At 41.6% G+C, this 23,515-nt stretch overlaps 1 protein-coding gene across 4 annotated transcripts in view; it reads right to left on the minus strand.

Moving 5' to 3' along the window:
* Nucleotides 1–23,149, minus strand: part of nfat5a (nuclear factor of activated T cells 5a) — a 42,064-nt gene extending 18,915 nt beyond the window's left edge. Inside the window, exons 1-3 of one of the 4 annotated variants that reach the window (XM_060914718.1) lie at nt 22,791–23,149; nt 4,307–4,429; nt 2,087–2,657 (exon numbers count right to left, since the gene is read on the minus strand). In XM_060914718.1, the coding sequence (XP_060770701.1) occupies nt 2,087–2,657; nt 4,307–4,429; nt 22,791–22,863 (767 nt within the window). In that variant the 5' untranslated portion in view covers nt 22,864–23,149. Of the gene's footprint in view, nt 1–2,086; nt 3,991–4,306; nt 4,430–22,790 lie in introns of those variants that run through there. The other 3 variants (XM_060914720.1, XM_060914722.1, XM_060914719.1) reach the window with 3 other exon arrangements.
* Between the last annotated feature and the right edge of the window lie 366 nt (nt 23,150–23,515).

Genomic DNA, 23,515 nt, shown 5'->3' on the forward strand with positions numbered 1-23,515 from the left:
TGAGTGTGAATGGTTGTCTGTGTCTATGTGTCAGCCCTGTGATGACCTGGCGACTTGTCCAGGGTGTACCCCGCCTTTCGCCCGTAGTCAGCTGGGATAGGCTCCAGCTTGCCTGCGACCCTGTAGAAGGATAAAGCGGCTAGAGATAATGTGATGTGTGTGATGTGATGTTTACTTGGTAGTAGTAGTTCAGATATTGTGATGGTGTAACTGTTCACACACACAGCTGCAATGTATTTAATAGTGATTAGATTTAGTAAGTGGTAAGATTTGACGTCTACATTTGTTTGTTTTTTTTATAGCTATTGCACATTTAGTAATTTATGATCCTTTCTTAATGCACCTTTTAGGTTTTAATTTGCCCTCTATAGCATGCTAACCTGCTTCGTACATATCTGTTTGGGGAGTGTTTACTGACTGTACATGTACTATATAAGCATGGGATGACCGTGAGCAGCAGAATCAATCATCCAAATATAAATAAATCAATGATCAAGGAACTAAATTTACTTTTTCAGATCATATTACTCTACAATATTGCAATACCTAGTACTCAGCGATCAATGTCAATCATCAGTAATACGAGTTAATCATAATAAAGTGCACAAGTTTTTTCAGTTTAAGAATGACGTGAAAAATGTTATAAGTTAAGTAGTAATAATCTGAAGAAAAACACAAATAAACTAAAAGTACAAAGTGAATATCCCAAAAATTTATCACAGCTTATTACGAAAATATACTAAGGACTGAGGTAATCGGCAATTAAAGCTAGAATATATATTAGGCTAGAATTTTTAACAACATTTACATTGATATGTAAAACAGAAAACAATAAACATAAGTTGAACATATTTACAAGTGATTCACCCACTGAACAGGAAACAAATTACTTACTTTTTTTGACCAGCGGGAAATAAAAATGCGCCAATTCCCAGTAATTACGGAAATCACGCCATCTGGTGAAAAATTGCCAAATCACTCCAAAATCACGCGTCTCACTCACGTCTCGCAAGAAACAACAAAAATGGCGCCGCCCTCGCTATACATACACAGTAAGCCGATTTTCGGTGATTTATGACACTTGCAGTTACAAGCCATCAGGGCTTGTGCTTTGTGTGTTTTCCGACGCCAGAGGCAAAATTTTGACGCCATTGGCGTATGGGCGTCCGTCAATTTCCAGCCCTGAGTTGAGTGAATAAGCAGCGCTTTCCCCTCCCACTGCATCATGGCTGAAGTGCCCTTGAGCAAGGCACCTAACCCCGAACTGCTCCCCAGGCGCTGTAGCATAGCTGCCCACTGTTCTGGGTATGTGTGCGCACTCACTGCTCACTTCCGTATGTTCACTGCTTCAGATGGGTTAAATGCAGAGGAGGAATTTCACTGTGCTCGAGTACATGTGACAAACGCTTATTATTATTATTATTGTTATTATTACTACTACTACTACCACCACCACCTTTACTTTGTAAATATTTAAGTGAATTAAGCGTATCTATAAATTAAATACAGTTGGTTTTGTTTTACATAAGAGTGAGTGGTACAACAAGTCAGTCCATTTCAGTCTTACGAACTTTTTGGTATAACGAACTCTTTGGACGTCCCCCAAGGAGATCGTTACAGCAGGGTTGCAGTGTACTTCTGCAGTCATGTTTCTTTCAAGCTGGTGACTACACCTTCCCCCAAAACAAAGGCAAAAATGTGTTAGTGTTTTTTTTTCCCCCCATGCATGGAAACTGCTGCGCAATTGTGTGCGTACATGGAAGTGATTCTGAAGCTTGTGGCCAGAAAAGCATACAAAAGATTCAGTAATACGGTGAAGTAAATGACTTGACATATGCACCTTAAGTGTCCATGGTACAATTTTACACCACATTAGTTTGAAACTAAATACTTTCAAAATATGGTTTAAAACTGACTTGACTCATAATCAAACTTTAGTTCAGCTGGTGCAACCGGCCCCTGTCTTATGCATAATCAGTGCCATAGCTCAGCTTAACCATCTTATAGTTTTAAAGAACTTAAAACCTCAAGAACATTTACACAGGTTAACAAACATCAAAAAGTCAGAGAGAAATTGTCAACGCACCTCCCTTTGAGATTGCCCTTTCCTTCAGAGCCAAGTTGCGAAAGTACAAAGTGTGGAGCTTTAGCGCTGTCAGCATCAAACACATCCATGGTTGCTTCATCCCTGGCCACAGGCTTCGGGCCTGGCCTCTGGCGGGGTGTTCGCTTACGGGATTTCCGAGGAACCTCAGTGTTGTCATTATACGAACTGCTGCTCAGCATGCTAAAGTTTGAAACGGAGTCATCCATCCATATGCTTCCGCTCTGCTCAGAGTCTGGATTGAGCGTTACCTCGTCCTGGCAGGACATGCGGCTGTCGTCAAGCAGGTCTTCTGGAGGTGGAGAGATGTTAAGTACAGTGCGTCGCTTTGAGGGGGTCATCTGGCTCTGATGGGCTGCTGCTCCGACACTATCGTTCCCAGCATTCCCACTGATACCAGAAGCCGAACCAGGCTCTGCTCCCAGCACCTCGACAGGGAGACAGTGGAGCCTGGACGACTGCTCTGGAGCTGAAGTAGCACAGTGCATGCTGGGACAGGAAGGAGGACTGCTGTGTCCTCCAGGGGAGGATGAAACACAGGCGGTGGCTGCATCTGTAGTGTGCACAATGCAGAGAGTTAATAACACTCGTTACTACAAAACTGGCTAGCAGTCCCGATCAAGCAGTGCAATTTGTGCATGATTTTGCCCTAACCCTTTAGGCCAATTTTTCGAAATTAAAAAACATAGCAATCAGGTCAATCATGTCTAAAATCCTTGAATTTTTTTCCTTTTCCTTTCTAGCCATCAATGAATACGTCTGTAAAGAAATTTCTTATTCTATCATTACTGCATGTAATTCTATCATAAATTACAGTCTAAGGCCTAAAATGTTAAAAACATGAAATCCTCTGCCATGTAAACATGCGTAAAGCATATAGAGCGTGTGTAATTGCTATCGCATAACTAACCGCTGAACTAATCTACACAGCCTGTCAAAACAAATAGGCTCCAATTATAATTTTCAGGTATCAGCTAATGCATGCCAATTGGAGGATTTGGTTGGGACTGAGCATAGCCATGGAGACAGAATAAACAAGCTTCTGACCTACGAAGCAGAGAACTGCAGACCATTTTATAAGCAGACTCTCCCTGTTTCAGAGGGAACTCCCTGGAATAAAAATGACAAATGACAGCAAAAGAGCAGTAAGTGCTGGTCAATGGTCAGCCAATGTCATTATCAGTAAATTTTGGTCAATGTGTCATTTTGTGCACAAATCAATGCTGGCGTTAACCAGAGCACACAGTACCAAAAACAAATTTTGGTAAAAGAAAAGGGAAAAAAAAAAAAAAAAAAGGTATATATATTTCACAGAGCCAGCATTCCATCTTCAGTGTCACAGTAATAATTGCAGGTTTAACTCTGATTGGTCATCTCGTATTCGGTAGATCTAAAATTTATTGCCCCAAAACAGGTCCTTAGATGCACAGCCCCATTTTATGCTCACATTCCTGCCAAAGCAGAAAGCAGCTGAGCAGGAACTTTTCAAAATATAACCCTCAACCATTGCACTGACTACAGGACATACAGTTCTTCGTACAAGGGAGAAGATCAGAAGAAAAGCTCTTAATTAGGTTTGTCAAACAAAATACTAGAGAAATGTACCTTAAGGCAAAACACTACACGCTTTCTCTTAACGAGGTCTTAAAGTTAAAACAGTCAAAAGGTGACATGTATTAGTCGTCTTCTGGGGTCCTCTTTACTGTAACTTGCTTTTGGTGGGCACATGCCAGAAAGTGGTCTGGGCAAAAACCAGGAAATAACTCTTGCACGCTGAGAGCAATAACAGGAAATTCTTTAAACATTTTAGTGGTTTTATTGGAGTTAGTCAACTGAATCTGGTTACAGAAGTGAACAGTACATTGATGAATTTCCACCACAAGTACCTGTGAAAAGAAACAGACCTTGGGGAAAAAAAGTAAAGTTGGCAGATGGATATAAAAACACTGTTTGGAAATGTTAAATGCAAATGTTATGAATTTGGAGGGATGGATAGGCAAAAGAAGTCAAGGCCAAAGCAGAATGCTAGAAGTGGAAATGAGGTCACTTGCATGCATGTTAAAAATTCTCACAAAAGTGAACAGAAGGCAGCAGTGAAATAAATCGAGACTGATCAGGAGGAAGAAAATTGGATGAGTCGATTTTCAGGGTAACCAAAGAGAGAAGATGGTAGTAGGAAAATTAGTAGGGAAAGTAGCCTACCTGAGGCCACGGCAGCAGAGGGAAGAGGGCCTGCCTCTCCACCACTCTTCTGGCTCATGGTGTGGCGGTCCTGTGAGGCTAGAGGAAGCTGAAGTTCTTTAGGCAGCAGGTCATACACTGACTCTGAAATATGCAAAATATGGATGTGAGCAAGTAAGAGAGACTATGTCTGGAATCATTTGTGTGTATTTGCCACGCAGGGTTTCCAATTTTGCCGAACTCTACTTTTTCCACTCGTAAAGTCACTGGCTACCGGAACAACAGTTAGCAATCCACAAACTGTTCTCAGATTCCGCTCCTTTGTTATGGGGTTGCTTGACTTGAACCTAACAAAATGTTTAGTGCGCTTCAAGACTCGTTCACATCATGAGATCGCTCAGTCCATGCTGCAGTACAATCTCTCTGCTCATGAATAATAATAAAAAAAAAAAAAAAAAAAAAAAGTCTTCCCCTTCATGAAGCCCTCATCTAATCGCAATTATTTTGAGCGTTACCAAACTTCTGATGCCACATAGCGGGTCAGAACTAGCCTGGGCCCGCCCATCCTAAGCGTGACGCAACACAAGGGCCTGTTGCGAGCTTAGTCTGGCCAGGCAAGCTATCTCCAGCTCTTCCAAGCTCCCGAAAAATCGGGAGCCAATCAACTTTGAGCATCTCCAACGGCCCTGGGTAGAGGCGTGTTCAAGGCACTGACGTAGTAGAACTGCGACCGGAAGCCATAGATTGTTTACAGAATCTATGCCGGAAGCGCTTCATTCACTAGAAACATTACGAACATGGAGCAAGTTCTCATTGAAAACGGAGCAAAGAGCAGCCCTGGAGGTATTTATTGAAAGGAAGGACGTTTTCGCCTTGCTCCCGACCGGCTTCGGTAAGAGTTTAATCTACCAGTTAGCCCCGTCGTGTCACATATGTCAGAGGAAAGAGTGATGTGATTGGTTTAAGCTTCGTCACAGCCTTTTCTGGCTTCGACCAGTAGCAAACTGAGGCATTTCAGGGAGGCGGGTCAACACGCGCTTTGGGAAACGGTTGGGCTTATTATCTTTGCCAGACCAATGCTCGCAAAGCTTTGAAGTCGTCTTAGCCAGACTAGGTCAGAACAACTTTGGCAGAACTACACACAAGGTGGAATTATGTGGATGTCTTCTTAGTAAACAAGCCAAAAAGGATCTGGACAGTTTTTCTCTAAACTACAAGCGCTGACTTTGTAATGCTGTGGTCTTTTCTAACATCACAGCAATGCAGCAGGTTAAATCAAACAGGGGTCATCCAGCAGCCTATCAAACTTAGCTAATAACATCGCTACTTTACTAGCCAACTATCTGCTTTAACTTCATTACCATCATGTCGCTTACCTTCCAGTCTCCTAGTTTAACTACCAACAAGGTTATATTTTCAGAACAGAAGGATCAGCAAGAGGTCTGGTTTCATGCGGATTGCACACATCACACGTAGCGTTGCGTAAGGACGGAGAGAGGAGCGTACAACGACACCACTTGAGAAGTCAGAAGGAAAAGACCAGGTAAGAGCGAGCTTGTAAGGTGTTCAATCGTCAATTCATATTTTATAAATCGACCCTACCCTCCTGACATACTGTTCATTTCCTGTTGGAAAACAGAGTCTCGTGTGCGTACACAATTACTTTCCTCATTGTTTGTACATCATACATTCTTATTAGAGACTGAGCTTTCTGAAGGGCTAAACTCTACAATCACTCTTGTCTACTAGAAACAAATAAAACCTGCCTGAGTAGATGAGGATAATGGGGGAACTGTAGAGAAACCAGCACAACTACAAAAAAAAAAAAAAAGTACAGAAAAAAAACCCATTAAATTTTAACAACGACAACAGCAAAAATGTCAGCCTCCACACAATAGGAGACTATTTTGTAACTGGTGGACGGTCTGTTCTGATTGAACGAGGCATCCAATGCAGGACTGCTCTACCATTTTCCTGTAGATCATTTTCTGTCCAGGAGCTGAAAATGAACAAAATTTGTAACCACACTATTATTAGCATTTAGCTCACAAATATATAGACACATCCTGGACTCCAAATGTGATTTGTATATTATATTTAAATGGATAATTATGATTATGTAAAATGTGATTTGGAGAAGGCTACATCCAAGGTTGGTTTTGAAAAATTTTTTTTTAAAAAGGTTTAACAGTTCAAACCAATCATTACCTGATATGCCATCCTCCATATTGGAGGACAACCTGAACAACCGATTCAATCTGAACTGTTATAATACACTACAGCTGGTTTGATTATTTACATACAGCACAGTGCAAGAGTCTGAGAAACTATGTTTTTAGTACAAATTTTGTTACAGATTTTTATTTTATGGCTTCTAGATTATCAAAAACAGTTCAGAGTCGGGGCGGCACAGTGGCGTAGTGGTTAGCGCTGTCACCTCACAGCAAGAAGGTCCGGGTTCGAGCCCCATGGCCGGCGAGGGCCTTTCTGTGTGGAGTCTGCATGTTCTCCCCGTGGGTTTCCTCCGGGTGCTCCGGTTTCCCCCACAGTCCAAAGACATGCAGGTTAGGTTAACTGGTGACTCTAAATTGACCGTAGGTGTGAATGTGAGTGTGAATGGTTGTCTGTGTCTATGTTGCCCCTTTTCCACCAAAGCAGTTCCAGGGCTGGTTCGGGGCCAGTGCTTACTTTGGAACCGGATTTTCTGTTTCCACTGACAAAGAACTGGCTCTGGGGCCAGAAAAACCGGTTCCAGGCTAGCACCAGCTCTCTGCTGAGCCAGAGGAAACAACTGCTTACATCAGCGGGGGGGCGGAGTTGTTAAGACCAACAACAATAAGACCGCGAAAGATCGCCATTTTTAAGCGGCGAGAAGCCGCAGCTGTACAAATGCGAAGTCATCCATTATTATTGTTGTTGTTGCTGCTGCTGCTGCTTCTTCCGTGTTGTTTTTGCTTCGATATCCGCGCCAAGGTTTAAGCAAACATAGCGACGTAACCGACGTATACAGCGACGTAATGACGTGGCACCGCGAGCGATGGAAAAGCAAACTGGTTCTCAGCTGGCTCGCAAGTTGAACAAGTTGTGCACCAGCACCGGCTCCGAACTAGCCCTGGAACTGATTTGGTGGAAAAGGGGTATGTGTCAGCCCTGTGATGACCTGGCGACTTGTCCAGGGTGTACCCCGCCTTTCGCCCGTAGTCAGCTGGGATAGGCTCCAGCTTGCCTGCGACCCTGTAAGACAGGATAAAGCGGCTAGAGATAATGAGATGAGTTCAGAGTCGGTTCAGAAACATTTTAGATTTCCAAACATTAGTTTTCCAGCACAAAATTAAATGTTACACAAAAATAGTTGTATGTTAGGAAAGAAAGCAGCGTATTACATAAGAAAACACTTTTCAGACAAAAATATAAAGGCTGCTGGGTTTTGCTGCAAAATTAAGACGCGAGTGCGACAGTCAAAGTGTCCAGAAGAACTGTTGTGGTCCTGCAAGATGCTCAATAAAACCTACAGCTCATTTCCTGATAAAACTGCACGAACTGTACCTGAGACTTTTTTTTTTTTTTCAGCAAACGGTCATCTCGCATGGATTATTGACTTTGCTTCATGTATTACTGTTTACTGATTTTTATAGGGGTTTATGTAGAAACATTTAACTTAATTATATTTGCTCTACAGCAGGGGTTCTCAACCTTTTCCACTTTGAGGCCCACCTATTCATACTTGTAACAAGTTGGGGCCCATTTTATATCAAAAAAATAAATAAATGGGGGCGTCGTGGCTCAGGTGGATAAATCCAGGGACCCGGGTTCGATTCCAACCCGAGGTCATTTCCCGATCCCTCCCCGTCTCTCTCTCTCCCGCTCACTTCCTGTCTCTACACTGTCCTATCCAAATAAAGGTGAAAAAAGCCCCCCCCCCCCAAAAAAAAATCTTTAAAAATAAATAAATAAATAAATAAACCAACCCAATTATTTTGGCTTATCTATTTTATTAGAATCTAATCATCTACTGTAAAAGTATTAATGTAAAAGTGCAGTATCACTCCCTGTTACAGATGGGAGCCCAGGAATTAAATAAATGCAATAAAAATAAACTTTTTAGTTATAGGCACTGTATTTAAAACTGGATGGATGTGCTAGAAGCCAACATACAACCATACATGCAGGGCATTCTCAGTCAAAAAGGATTAATGATCCAGAAGTGCAGCCTGTTCGATTAACACAAGAACTTCTTGCCATGTTTGTGTTCAGCAAACAAGCAAGTTATTAAAACCACGAAGTATAAAGAAGCGGATACAGAAACCACTCAATGGGATTAGAGCCTCACATGCCAACAAAGAAGGATTTTTCCTAGGAGTTGGAAAATTATCCATCCGTTGAGTTCCCCCGACATCTCAAACTACCTGGTGCTGCAGACATCGTTCTACTCGGACACAGATGAAAACCTGGAAGAGCACGGAAGCATACAACTTTTTATATGGCTGGGTTAAAGATCGGGTGATCAGGACACTACAAGGTAAATGGCTCTAAAATGCAGGAATAGTGTTTATTAGCAGGCATGATGTTTACAAAAGCAAAACAGAATATTTAAAACAGCGTTATAAACATGGCTCGAAACAAACATGGTGTTAATGCTTCGCAAAGCCGCTGTGAAAACAGCGTCCTTATCTGCTGATTGCGCTCAAATCAGTACCAGGCGTTTCCCATAACGATCAGGTCCCAAGCGCGCGCACACAACATGCTCCGTGAGTGTGTGTAGCCGCTCGAGCTGCACCAGACTCCGTTTCAAATATTTTTATTAATTTTCAGAAAAAAAGAGGTCCAGTACTGAATAATGTACAGTTGAATATATTAAAAGCATGACCCACTCAAAAAAAAAAAATTATTATATATATATATATATATATATATATATATATATATATATATGTATGTATGTATGTATGTGTGTATGTATATATATATATATATATATATATATATATATATATATATATATATATATATATATATATACACACACACAAACCCCCCCAACATACCATAACCACCCTCACCACCACCCTCAGCCAATCCCAACCCCGAGCGCTGAATTTAGTAGGTCAGGAGGCCCACTCCTTTTCCGGGAAGGAAAGCAGTGGTCGTCATATCTTTTCAAATTGTTCAGATCTGTCTTTTATAGAGTATCTGATCCTTTCCAGATGAAGGGTGCCTGTCAGCTCCGTCAGCCATCTCTTCACTGTGGGCACCTCTTTCCTTTTCCAACATATTAGAATCGGCTTCTTAGCTGTGATCAGACCATATGACAGTAGAAGTTGTTGCGTCACTCTTAAAGATCTCAACACATCTGAACTACCCAAGATTATTAGGACTGGTTCGGGTTGTATCTGTACTCTAAATATTTCTGAGAATAAACTGAAACTATCAACCCAGAAGCCTTGCAATTTAACACACATGGCAAAGCTGTGCGGCAAATCAGCTTCTGTACGTTCACATTTATCACATGGGGTGAAATTTCAGGAAAAATGTTGTCACTTCACTTTTGAATAACGGGTTCTATCCAAGACTTTGAACTGGATTAAGCAATGTCTAGCATTTAAAGAGCAGGTATGGACATGTTCTAAAATGGAGTCCCAGGTGTTAGTAGTAATTTGTAGTCCCAATTCCTTCTCCCATTCAGATTTAATCCTGGACATATCAGGGTGACGAAGACTTTGCAGTCTGTCATAAAGGATGGATATTACGTGGTCTGAACTTGTGCATAATTTCAAAACACCCATCCAATTTATCAGGGGATGCATTTTCAAATCCAGGCAGATGCTCCCTTACATAGTCCCTGATTTGAAAATATCTAAAACGATGTGTCCAGGGTAGATCATATTTTTCCCCGAAGTTTTTCAAAAGATGCAAAAGTCCCCTCGACATAAAGGTCACCAATATTAACTACACCTAACTCCTTCCAGGCATTAAAAAAGCTGTCCATGTTTGAGGGAGCGAATGATGGGTTAGAGGCAATAGGCAATTAAAAAAAAAAAAAAAAAAAAAGAATTTCCTGAGGTTAAAGTGCCTCTCCATTTGTTTCCAGATCCTTATTATATTGTGTATTATTGGGTTGTCTGTGTAACAGCTTTTATCCACTGCCACAGGTGAAAGAATAGATTAGGGACAAAATTAGCTCATGTTTTAAGTCGTTCAAATTCGGTAAAGCTGCTTTGCGACAACGTTTATTGTTAAAAGCGCTATACAAATAAACTTGACTTGAAAGAATAATTGCACCAATTGAGTAGGGCAGGCAGTCCTCCCTCTCCATCTCCAACCAGTCAGACGACAGAGACGTGTCGTCCAGCCAGAAGGACACGGAGCGAAGGCAGGCCGCCCAATAGTACGCTGTGAAGTTAAGCAAAGCGAGTCCACCATTCACTTTAGGCTTACATAGACGTTCTTTTTTAATTCTGCGTGACTTGTAGTTCCAGATAAATGGTAAGATTATTGAGTCTAGTTTCTTGAAAAAGGTTTTAGTGATAAATCTTGGTATGTTCTGCAGGAGATAAAGTTGTTGGGGAAGGAAAACCATCTTAACAGCGTTCAGTCGGCCTAGTAAGGAGATTGGTAGTGCTTTCCAAAATTCTATACGGTTTGAGTTTGTCAATTAAAGGAGTAAAATTTACATCGAACAGGGCTTCAAATTTTTTTGTGATTACAATTCTTAAATAGGTGAATTTCTCCGCGGTTATTCTGAAAGGGAGTCGCTTCAACAATTCGTCATCTGTAAATTGTATTGGCATGAGCGCGCTTTTATCCCAATTGATTCTACATCCGGAGAAAGTTCCAAAGAGATTAATTACCTCCAAAATTTTTGAAATTGTAGTCTTGGGCTGAGTTACATACAGTAATACATCATCTGCGTAGAGAGAGATCTTATTTGAAGTGTAAACTGTGTTATACCCATGTATGTCTGTGTGTGATCTAATTGTTTGTGCAAGAGGCTCCAGGGCTAAAGCAAATAATAGGGGCCTCAGTACACATCCTTGCTTACAGCCTCTACCAAGTGCAAACTGTAAAGACAAATGTCTGGTTGGTCAGGATCCGAGCACTGGGGTTGCTGTACAGTAATTTAATCCATGCAATAAACTTGTCTCCAATTTAAAATTTTTCCATTACTGAGAACAAGTATGACCATTCTACCTGGTCGAACGCTTTTTCTGCGTCGAGACTAAGAACTACAAGTTCTTCCTTAGGGTCATTGGGGGAATGTATTATATTGAAAAGGAGTCTAAGATTGTAGAATGAATTCCGTTTGGGCATAAACCCTGTCTGATCCGGGTGCACCATCTTTCCCCATACACGTACTGAGGCGTCTTGCTATAGTTTTGGTTAAGATCTTTTGGTCTGTGTTTAAAAGAGAGAGATAGGCCTATAAGAGCCCACCTTTTCTAGATCTCTTCCTTTCTTGGGGATTAGAGTTATTATGGCTTCGTTCATGGTAGAAGGGAGGGTGCCATCCTCAATGGCTCTATTATATAATCTAAGGAGGTAGAGAGCCAGAACTTCACTAAATTGTTTATATATCTCATTGCTTAAGCCATCTGGCCCTGGGCTTTTGCCATCCTTGAGCAACTTGATAGATTTTATGATCTCTTCACAGGTGATCTCTGCATCTAAATATTTACAGTAATCCTGATCTAACTCTGGCAATTTGCAGTCACCCAGAAATGATTGCATTACCCCTGGCAGCGCACTGCTCTGAGATGAATATAGCCTTTCGTAGAACATTTTAAATTCGGCATTAATGTCCTCGTGTAGTGTATAAAAAGCTCCGGATTCAGATTTTATTTTATGAATATTCCTGTCACTTTCCAATTTGCGTAGCTGACTCGCTAACAATTTATGTGATTTGTCACCAAATTCAAAAAATCTTTGTTTTGTGTACTGCAAGGCTCTACTTATTCGGTCAGATAACAAATTATTAAAGTTTATATTTGAGTGCAGAGATCTCATTATGCTTTTCAATTGTGGGGTTTTGAGTGTTGTCCAAATCCAATTGTTTTATTTTTTCTTCCAATTCTAACTGTTCAATCCTGCTATGTTTTTTGGCACTGGACTGGTATGAAATGATGCACCCTCTTAGATAAGCTTTGAAAGTTTCCCATAGTAACACAGGTGAAACATCGTCCTTGTCATTGGTGTCCAAGAATAGAGTAATGTGAGATTCCAAATATTCACAGAATTTTTTGTTCAAGTACAGGGATACAAACACAACCATGGTCAAAAAAGAATCAGTTAGTGCGGCGACGCGGACCCCCACCACACACACAAAATATCAGTCAGACAACAGTTTCAACAAAACATTTCTTAATTATTATTTATTAATTCAGTTCCCAATCCATCTTCAGTTCCCCACCCCAAAGTCAGTCCATCTTTACTCCTTTCTTCCTTTTCTTTGCCACTTCCTGAAGTTTGTGTAGTGCCTTGGATGTATGCACCACGAACTCATAACACACACATGGGTTACACATTACCATTTGATCACTCGATGTTCTAAAATAGCAGCTAGTCGGGTGCTAACGGTTAGCATTTTAACTAAGCCAGACAGCCACAAGCTTTAATAAGACCAATTCTTGCACGTATAGAACGGTATTACGGCACTTAAATATTATCTAGGAACAAAAAACAATAGTCATTAACCCATGTAGACACTACGCTGAGAACATATACAGTCATCATGCAACTCCTCAAATAACATTACATTTTTCAGGCATTTTTTACCCCAAGGATAGGTCATGGCTAATATGGTTAGATGAAGGAGGCTAGGTTACGAGAGACAAAGTTATGCACAATTATTTTAAACACTTACGCTTTGATTGTAGACGAGTAAATGACTTCCACTTCAACGCTGATCGTTTACTCCCAGTCACCGAGGCTCCAAAGAAATACACACTAGTAGATGAAATTCAGCAAGTTGATAAATGAACACACCTATCTGAGGAAAAGCCCGGGAGTCACGTTCCTTAGCAACCAGATTGCCCAGCCATCGGTTCCATCCACTGACAGTGTAGCAGCTCGCAGTTTGTAACGGAACGCTGTTGAATATTATAATAGCAGCCAGCAGCTACACTGTCAATCTTACTATCTCTGCTGTCAATGGTTCCATATATCCACCAGGGGGAACCAAACGTTGTATGGTCTGCATAGTACTCGGGTCTATCATTACTACCAGAGTGGATTACCGGAGAGCAACACCCCCCCCCCCCAAAAAAAACTCTTCGGATCTGCACGAATTACACAAGTCGCCTAAAATGCCGGGGGAAAAGCGGAATGCGCCGAAAAGCACGCCTGCAAGTAGTTGAGGGTTAAACCTCCAATTCCTCTGTAGTCTTGTGAATGAATCCAACTTTAAAGAAAAGGTGACAGGACTATGGTCAGAGATTATAATATGGTATTTTGGATTAAAGGCATACTGCAACATTTTCCCATCTACCAAGAAGTAATCGATTCGGCTATAAACATTGTGGATTTTGGAATGAAATGAATATTCTCTACCTAACGGATTGAGTGTTCTCCAAAGGTCAACTAGATTCATATTCTCCATGTATGTTTTCACTAGCTTGCATGAGTTGGAGGGGGTTATTCTATGAATGTTAGATTTGTCCAAGTGTGGATCAAATACGAAGTTAAGGTCACCCCCTATAATTAGGTTTGTATTTGATATATCTGGGATTAATCTTAGAACTTTCCTAAAGAATTCAGAGTCATCACAGTTTGGCCCATATATGTTCAATAGAGTTAAATGCACTGAATGTAGTTCCCCCAAAACCATCACATATTGTCCATTTTTATCTGCTATAGTGGATAAATGTTTAAAAGCGACTCCCTTGCGGATCAAAATGGCTGTTCCCCTGGCTTTTGTCAAGAATTTTGAATGGTACATTTGGCTTACCCATTTACATTTCAATCTACCATGCGCGTCATTTGGCAAGTGTCTCCTGCAGAAACATTATGTCTGCCTGTAAAGATTTTAGATGGGAGAGCACTTTACCTCTTTTTATCGGATTGTTGACACCATTAATGTTCCACGAGCAAAAGCTCACACCCCTGGACTTATCCTGCATCAAGGTTTAAAAAAAAAAAAAAAAAAAAAAAAAAAAAGAACTACTGGTAACTGACACCACTGCCCCTTCCATAGGTGATTGCTGTATAAAAAGTAGCACTTTAAGCCACCCCCCACCCCACCCTGTCCTAAACAAAGAAAATCTAAACTATACATGATACCCATGACTGGTTGATCCTTAATCAACTTCCTCTCTCTCTAAACTTGGCCCCAACACTAACGCTTAGGGGAGACTCCCAGTATCAATTCGACAAAAGGAACCAATAGAACAAAAAAGAAAATCCTCTAGCATTGGATTGAAGCTCACATCCAGGCGGTGTACAAACATACATTACAACCTCCCAATTTCTAAGTAAAAAGCAATATCGTGTGTGGTCACTTGGTGGCCACATGTCTTTTAGCGCCACCAAAATGCCTCATTTTCAGTGATAATCCATTGCAAAGCATTGCAAGCTGCAGCGTGACCGTAGCTTGATGAGGCAGATGCGACGTCGGATGCATCCCAGCAATCGTATCGAACTACGAGTAAAAAATTAACTTCAACTTGGAAAAAAAACTCGAACCACTAGATGGCGCCGTGGTTGAGAAACACTGCTCTACAGCATTTCTTTGCATGTGCCTAAGGATTTCACACAGTACTGTGTATTATATACAGCATGGCAACACAGACCAAGACTACAGGAGTCAAAGCCCACTCGTGTCCACCTGTGACAAATGTAGCTAGACATATTAAATGTGCTACATGGCAAAATACCACGTGGTTGTAGGGAAGCTCAGGAAACATTATTGTCAGGAAACTCAAATAACTAAACTCCTCGTTCTAAAAGGACAAATCCCTGATTATGGTCAACACGTGTCCACTTCAGACTGGGTACACGTGAGATTCAAATATACAGGATGGCTGTAGGGAATGGGATTAGGATGGCAGGAGGACATGGTGTTTCCAATGTGCACATCATACATACCTCATAACCAACCATTGAAAGGAGCATAATCATCAATTTATTATTTAATGACTGCTTAAATGACACCTTCATGTGTACTTCTGGATCAGACCTCAGTGGGCTTTTGAAATGTATAATTTAGAGAACAATTCTTACAAATTACCCCTCACAGTATTAATTAGTTAATTTGTTCATTCATCAGTAACTGCTTTTTCCTGATCTGTCTCAGGATACGGAGCTTATTCCAGGAACCTGGGGAACACGCCAGTTCATTCCAGAGCACCATTCACACACTCATGCACACCTGAGGCAATTTAGGCCCTGTTCACTTCAGACGTTAACATGCAGTGATTGTATCATGGGCAAACAGCTGAGACACACCTCGCACCATGTCCTCAGTGACGACTTGTGATCAGATTTCATATACCATTTCCTCTGGAGAAAGGCTGTTCAAGCACATTTCCTGCATCCGTCTTACAGTGCATTATTTTCATGCAGAAACGTCCCATCAATCATACCTTGGATCTGTACACACGTTTTAATCAGATGGTCTGCTCACGAAATGCATAAATGAAAGAGATGACATGACAAATAAAAAAAAAAAAAAGTCTGAAAAGCAGCTGCTGTTCATGCAGCACCACTGTCCATTAGCCTAGCAGCAGAGAGCTCTACTGTTCAGCGGGATTTCCAGACAGTCTCACAATGATGACAGATTTTCCAGCTAGTGCTGATTCATAGTTGGTGTCTGGGATGCATTGTTTTCTTGTTCACACTACAAAATGTGAAGTGGCCACATGCAGCCCAGATCACCTCCGAATGTGGTTTGAGTGATGAGATCACAGCGCATCTCCGAGACGCATTTGACCCTGGTAACACCTGTACTTAATGCTGTCCAGTGGGTGATCTGATCACACAGGAAGCACATTAATGCCAGGTGTGAATGGGGCCTTGAGAGCAGCCTGTCTGCCTACCTGCACATTTTTGGCAGGTGAGTGGAAACTGGAGAACCCAGAGGAAACCGATGCGAACACCGTGCGAACATGTGAAACTTCACCCAGACAGTAACCCAAGCTCAGGATCGAACCCAGGTCCAGGTGAAGCAGCAATGAGACCCACTGAGCCGCCAGCACGCCTGCCTAGAGCATCAATGCTAATAAATGAGCTGCATCATGGTACATTCATATAATGAGACTTGCATTAAGATGCTCATTACACTACGCTGAACACACAGACATAAATACTTTATTATTTTGCTCATCAGGGATAAAAATAGTTCATGTTTAAAGCCTTTCATTTTCTGTAAAGCTGCTCTGCAACAATGTCTGTTGTTAAAAGCGCTACCCAAAAACTTGACTGTTGTGTCTTCCCCCACTGATGTATAAATTCACTCTGTTCTGTCTTGCTCATGCTGTAAACAAACAAAATCTGAGTTAGGGTTGCTCCAGTTACTGGTAATTTGACATTTTAAAAATGGTACAGTATCATTTCACAAATACCAGTAGTGAATGTTACTGCATTTTGCTGTTTCCCCACTATACTTTGAAAGGCACCTTTAAATGTTTGCTCTTTAAGACTAAGCCAGCAGCTCGTGGGCGTTAGTCTAACACAAACCGTCTAAGAGCTCTCCCTTTGACCAGCGATCAGCCACACCGCCTCACGTTATCTTATAGAGGTTGTGAAGAGGCTATGGATTGATGGGTGCCAAATTTTTCCCATGCTTAGCTTAGTCACAATATTTCCTGTCCTGAATCTAAGTAACAGACTCACCATCCTGTATCCCAAGTTTTGCCAACCTGATGTTAGAAGGGGGATAGGTGGCAGCCAGCCACTGTGATGATGGTGCTAAGGCTGCTGTAGGTCTTCTTACAGCTTTGTATTTTTATTTTCTCTTTTGTTTTTTGTGTTTGTGTAGTTTGATGTTTGAGTGTGTTGTCCGCCGGCTGCGGTGAAGCTCCGGACCCAGTTTTGGGTGTCAGTCCCCTCCAGGCCTTGGTTCGCCGTGGGTGATGCCTGTGCTTCTAGCTATGGACCGCAGTGAGCTCGTTGCTCATTTTAACATCGTGGTTGTTCAGTGCTCTGTGCAGCAGTGCTTGGCGTGCGGTTCCAAGCGATGTTGTTCAGTGGCGTTGTGGCAGCTGCGCAGGTGGTTTGGGACATACCAGCACCCGGCGTGGCGGTGTGTTTGTGCTCACTTTGTGGATCCATGGCGTGGTGTTCCGGGCGGTGTTACCCGGTGCCATCATGGTGGCTGTGCAGGCGGCATGGGACTTGTTTTCGTGCGCCTTTTGGTGGGACTATGGCTGTTACACCATTGGAATGACATCCTGACCTTTATTTGGTGGACTTTTATTTTCCCCTATAATTTTAAAATGACCTTGGGTTTTGAGAAAGGCGCTATATAAATTGAACTTATTATTTTTAGGCTACATCCACATTAATACATTTTAGTTTAGTGTCCACCCTACACCAGAGTTTTTGAGCCCACAAAAACGGAGACTTTTGGAAAAGCTGCCAACCCCGTTTTAATCTGAAAACTCCAGGGTAGTGTTTTAGCATAGACGGGAAAAAACGGAGACGTTTGGAAACAATAATGCAGACACCCACATTCACTTCCTGACTGGGTCTCAGTCACAAAAAAGCCTACCCTGACTGGTCACGCTCATATCATATGACCCTTTCCCCAGAAGAAAACAAATGGCATCAGCTGTTATACCAGCATGCCCAGTATATGCGAACAGTCACGTCATACGCGTTTCAGGCATGTTAGTGTGGACGGAGATCATGTCTGAGACAGAGCTAAAACGCTCACCTGGATGGAGATTGTTTTAAAACTAAACTGTATTAGTGTGGATGTAGCCTTAACCTACTTAGCAGCTGACTCCTGAATGAATTCATGAATGAAAGAACAAGGCTAGAGAAATAACCTCAGTTAGATGTTTTTAAAATTAGCCCATTTATAAATCCTTCTTTCTACGCCTGTCACCCACACACAGACAGAAGCAGGAAGTCACTGTTTTCACTCATTTAATGCAGTTTACACAACTTTTGATTTTTTTTATTAAGTTCCAGTTTGTAGGATTATTTACTTAACTTGACGGAGGGCCAAAAGTTATTTGTTAATGTGCAACATGGAAAGGTTGGTGTACATGGGCAACTGAGTGTAGCTGAAATGCTCAGGGTCTCTGGTTTGATCCTGAGGCTGGTTACTGTCTGTGTTGAGTTTTTCTAAATGTGCTCCCTGCACAAATGTGGGTTTCCTGTAGGCTCTCTGGTTTCCTCGTACAAGTGTGTCACAAGGCAGACTGGCTACCCAACAGGTGTGATAGTGTGCATGCTCATGGGGCGCTGTAATGGAGATGACACGATCCTGATCATATTAAAGCTGTTCCTGAAGATGAATCAAGTGCTCCTTGATGCATTTCCTTTTGAAACAGGAAATCACAGCGACAGATTGCTGTACTTGATTGATTTACATAACAGCCAGGAGCATTTGAGATAAGCCACAACTCTGGAAAAGCTACACAAATTTAGCGAGCTACCCAACTCTGAACAGCGAAGAGTTCAGCGAGAGCAGTTTTTCAACCGTGTTTGGACTTATGTTGCAGATGTCTCAGCCCTGATGGTGACAGAGAGCAGCAGCTCACCATAAAACATCTGATGTGTCTGAAGGGTAGAAAAAAAAAATTATATTTCTTACTGATGGGGGAAAAAAGAACGTCATATGTAGAAAGTCACGTTCTCCATCACAATATAGTGCATGAGGTAGAGTGGAGTTATGCATAATACATCACAGGTAACCACAGCCATGCTGATATTCACTACAACAGCATGATCTTGAGTGCAATATTGCTTTTTGACAATTAGTTCTATAAACAGGACATTTCAGACATAACAAGGACCAACTTTACATTTCTTTTTGCTCCGTCAACAAAAAGACAGCGTTCCCAAAGAAGCTACAGCCAGATAGGGCATAACGTTACTGACTGACAGCCACAAGTAAGTGTAGCGTAGTGGCAGCTTCACTGTAATGAACTCTTGCTAGACTTGTACTTTTATTATCAAACACAAACAAGTGTTGTGATGCAGTGAAACGTACCTGTGCTATGATACTAAATATCAGCACTCTTGGAACACACTCGCCTAATCAAATTAGCAGACCCAAACTAAGTGTTGTAAAAACCAGAATTTAATATATAAATCAGTTTTATAAAATATGTGTCTGAAAAGTGCATGTTCCATAACTGCAAAACAAATAAACTAACCATTAATTTACAAGCCATACCATGATTTGAGGGGCGGCACGGTGGTGTAGTGGCTAGCACTGTCACCTCAGAGCAAGAAGGTTCCGGGCTCGAACCCAGCAGCCGACGAGGGCCTTTCTGTGTGGAGTTTGCATGTTCTCCCCGTGTCTGTGTGGGTTTCCTCCCACAGTCCAAAGATATGCAGGTTAGGCTAACTGGTGGCTCTAAATTGACCATGAGTGTGAATGGTTGTTTGCGTCTGTGCGCGCGCGTGTGTCAGGCCTGCGATGAGCTGGCAACTTGTCCAGAGTGTACCCTGCCTCTCACCCATGGTCAGCTGCGATAGGCTCCAGCTTGCTCCCCCACGGGATATGCGGTTACAGATAAAACAAACAAACAAAACCCGTGATTGAGAAGGGGAAATAGTAAGATTCACCAATCCATTGGTAAAATCGGAGTTATTAATACACCATTACGTGTGGATACCCTATGCCTTAATTATTTAGAAATGCAACCAATAATTTTTATTATTTTTTTCACAGTGCGATTACCATCAAATCCTGCACTCTGATTGGCTGGCGAGAGGGTCCATATCCTATGATACGGACCACGGTTACAGACCTCTGGCGACTCGCTCGTTCACAACAAACATAGTAGTATTTTTTGTCAACATTTCTCTTTTTTTATAAGATTTATTTATAAGATTATCAAAAATCTTACAAATTTTTGCCAGCATTTCTCAGGAAAATAGCATTACATTTTACAGCATGGATAGTGATAACGACAGTCTTCACAGCGAAAGCGAGTTTTACTACCCTGAGGAAGACAAAATAAAAAAACATTTCAGGAGAAAGCTAAAAACCTCTAACTTGCTAACACCAAGCAAAAACATGGCTGAATCCTGAATGACTCAATTTTGTATAAATAGGGGACTACATAGGTGGCAAAATGTAGGTTTTTTTTCCTGCCATGGAAGTGCGCTTGTATACTGAGGAGGAAGCAATCTGCATTACAGCCGTGAATGAGGATTCAAAATAGCATTAATTTTACAGCATGGATAGCGATAACGACAGTCTTCACAGCGAAAGCGAGTTTTACTACCCTGCGGAAGACAAAATTAAAGAAAACATTTCAGGAGAAAACTAAAAACCTCTAACTTGCTAACACCGAGCAAAAACATGGCTGAATCCTGAATGACTCAATTTTGTATAAATAGGGGACTATATAGGTGGCAAAATGTAGTTTTTTTCCTGCCACAGAAGTGCACTTGTATACTGAGGAGGAAGCAATTTGCATTACAGCCATGAATGAGGATTCAAAATGGCGGCTCGGCTCGGTTTTCCCTTTCGGGTGTTCTCGTTTTCTGTTAGAACTTGGTAAAAATAAATAAATAAATAAATTTAATTAATTAATATATATATATATATATATATATATATATATATATATATATATAAAAATTTACCAGCTTAAGGTCGGTCCGTATGGTGAAATACCGTGACCTCGGCCTTGAATACTGACCGAGGCCCTCTCAGGACCTCGGTCATGGTATTTCACGATATGGACCTCCCAGCTGGTAAATAACATATGCATGGATCATCCTCTCTAAACTATTTAACCAGACCCTCTCATTTCCATCGATATAAGTGGCCAATTCTTGTCAAGTGTATCTCAGCCAAGTTGGTAGGATGTCCAGGTGAGTCACAGATCATGGAAGAGCTGCCATACTGAACTGCATTGCATCACATCGTATCACACTGTGTTGAATCAAATACTGAATCACACTGCATCACAACAGGGGTCAGTCAGATCATATTCTGCATTCGTAATTGCTTCTTTAATGTATCGGATCATTGCCAACACATCAAGATCGTACGTAACGTATCGTATCGGCCTCAGCAGTGAAGATGCGTGTCCCTAATGTGTGGGAGGACGGAGAGCCAAAAATGCACAAACCAACCATGATCCTGTAGCGTAAAACCCACCTATGATCTGGGGAGTGGGCAGTGCATCAATGGACATTTAAATAGAGAGCAGTTCATTGGACGGACACAAGACTAGTACAGGAATCTCTCATTAAAAATTTTAAAATCATTTCCCAGCAATATAATAATAAAGTTATTTATGAATATACTAGGACATGTACAAAAATTTCTGAAACACCAGTTTTGGTTTCACTATAAGTACACCCCTAACACCAACACTGCTTCTGCTCTCACTTACACTCAAGTCTGGTGCTGCTCCACGAGTCACTGACTGAAACAAACAAAGAAATGAGCAAGCCTACATCCTGTGCATATAAAAGTATTAACATTCATAGACATATACACTACCGTTCAAAAGTTTGGGGTCATTTTGAAATGTCCTTATTTTTGAAAGAAAAGCACTGTTCTTTTCAATGAAGATCACTTTAAACTAATCGGAAATGCACTCTATACATTGCTAATGTGGTAAATGACTATTCTAGCTGCTGGTTTTTGGTGCAATATCTCCATAGGTGTATAGAGGCCCATTTCCAGCAACTCTCACTCCAGTGTTCTAATGGTACAATGTGTTTGCTCATTGCCTCAGAAGGCTAATGGAGGATTAGAAAACCCTTGTACAATCATGTTAGCACAGCTGAAAACAGTTGAGCTCTTTAGAGAAGCTATAAAACTGACCTTCCTTTGAGCAGATTGAGTTTCTGGAGCATCACATTATTTTGTGGGGTCGATTAATGGCCAGAAAAAAAAATGTCTTGACTATATTTTCTATTCATTTTACAACTTATGGTGGGAAATAAAAGTGTGACTTTTCATGGAAAACACAAAATTGTCTGGGTGACCCCAAACTTTTGAGCGGTAGTGTACTTCTTAAAATAAACCAGATTACATGTCTCCTTCATGTAATCTCTGTTCAAGGTTAAATAATAAATTGAAGAAGAAGTCCTTGGCCTAAGTGAAGGAAGGACGGGACAGCAAGAGTGAAGCTCTTACCAAAACAAACATCACTCAAGTGTAAAGAAAAAACAAAAACAAAAAAACACGCCGCCGCCGCCGTCAGGCAACGCACGCGCGCGCGCACAACCTGGCTCCAGTGAGAGAGAGAGCGAGCTAGCTAGCGAGCTAACTAGCAGCTCAGAGAGGCTAAACCCGAGCCCAGCAACGCATTCCTAAACGGAGTTAATATATCACCGAGTAATAAAATATCCATAAGGACAACATGCTTACCTTTGGAATAGAGAGATTTAGGCGAATTGAGGTCGATATCCGTGTTCAGAAGAGCTATGAAGTCAGAGGGCATACTAACTTAGCGAGGTTAGCTTTGTGGCTAGCTCAGCGCCTCCTCAGAGCAGGGCTAACGGCTTTTCTCCCACTCACTTCTCCAAGCGGAAAACTCAATGGGCAAGTGGCTGCGGAGGCCAAGCTAGACAAGCGAGGACACTTTTTCAGGCACACATACAGTTCCTACGTCCATTAAAAACCGGACTGGAGACATCTACGTTTATTAAACACCCTGAAACGAGCGCTTTGCAATTCCTTTTCACCCATCTGCCTAGCTAGTCAGCCATAACAGCCATTCACCACCGTTTCCTCAACGACTCCGCCCCCCTTCGTGCGCGCATGTGCACGGGGTCTTGCTTCAGACGCTGGAATGTCGCTGTTCGCGTTTTTGGTTTTCATGAAACACGCGTCCTCTGTATGCAGGAAATAAACTAATAGGCATTTTTCTTACTCAGATTTTTATGAGACGCCTCGGTGATGTGATGATTTTTAGCTACATTGATAAAATTAGCGGTGAAGCACATGACGCATCTTTTTCCTGTGTCGGCGTGTCGTGTAACAGCGACATCTAGTGGAGGATAGAAGTAATAGCAGAATGTCGTTCTATCGAAGCATCTCATCTCATTATCTGTAGCCGCTTTATCCTGTTCTACAGGGTCGCAGGCAAGCTG

The sequence above is a fragment of the Neoarius graeffei genome, chromosome 2 (genome assembly GCF_027579695.1).
Source record: "Neoarius graeffei isolate fNeoGra1 chromosome 2, fNeoGra1.pri, whole genome shotgun sequence".
Classification (NCBI taxonomy): Eukaryota; Metazoa; Chordata; class Actinopteri; order Siluriformes; family Ariidae; genus Neoarius; species Neoarius graeffei.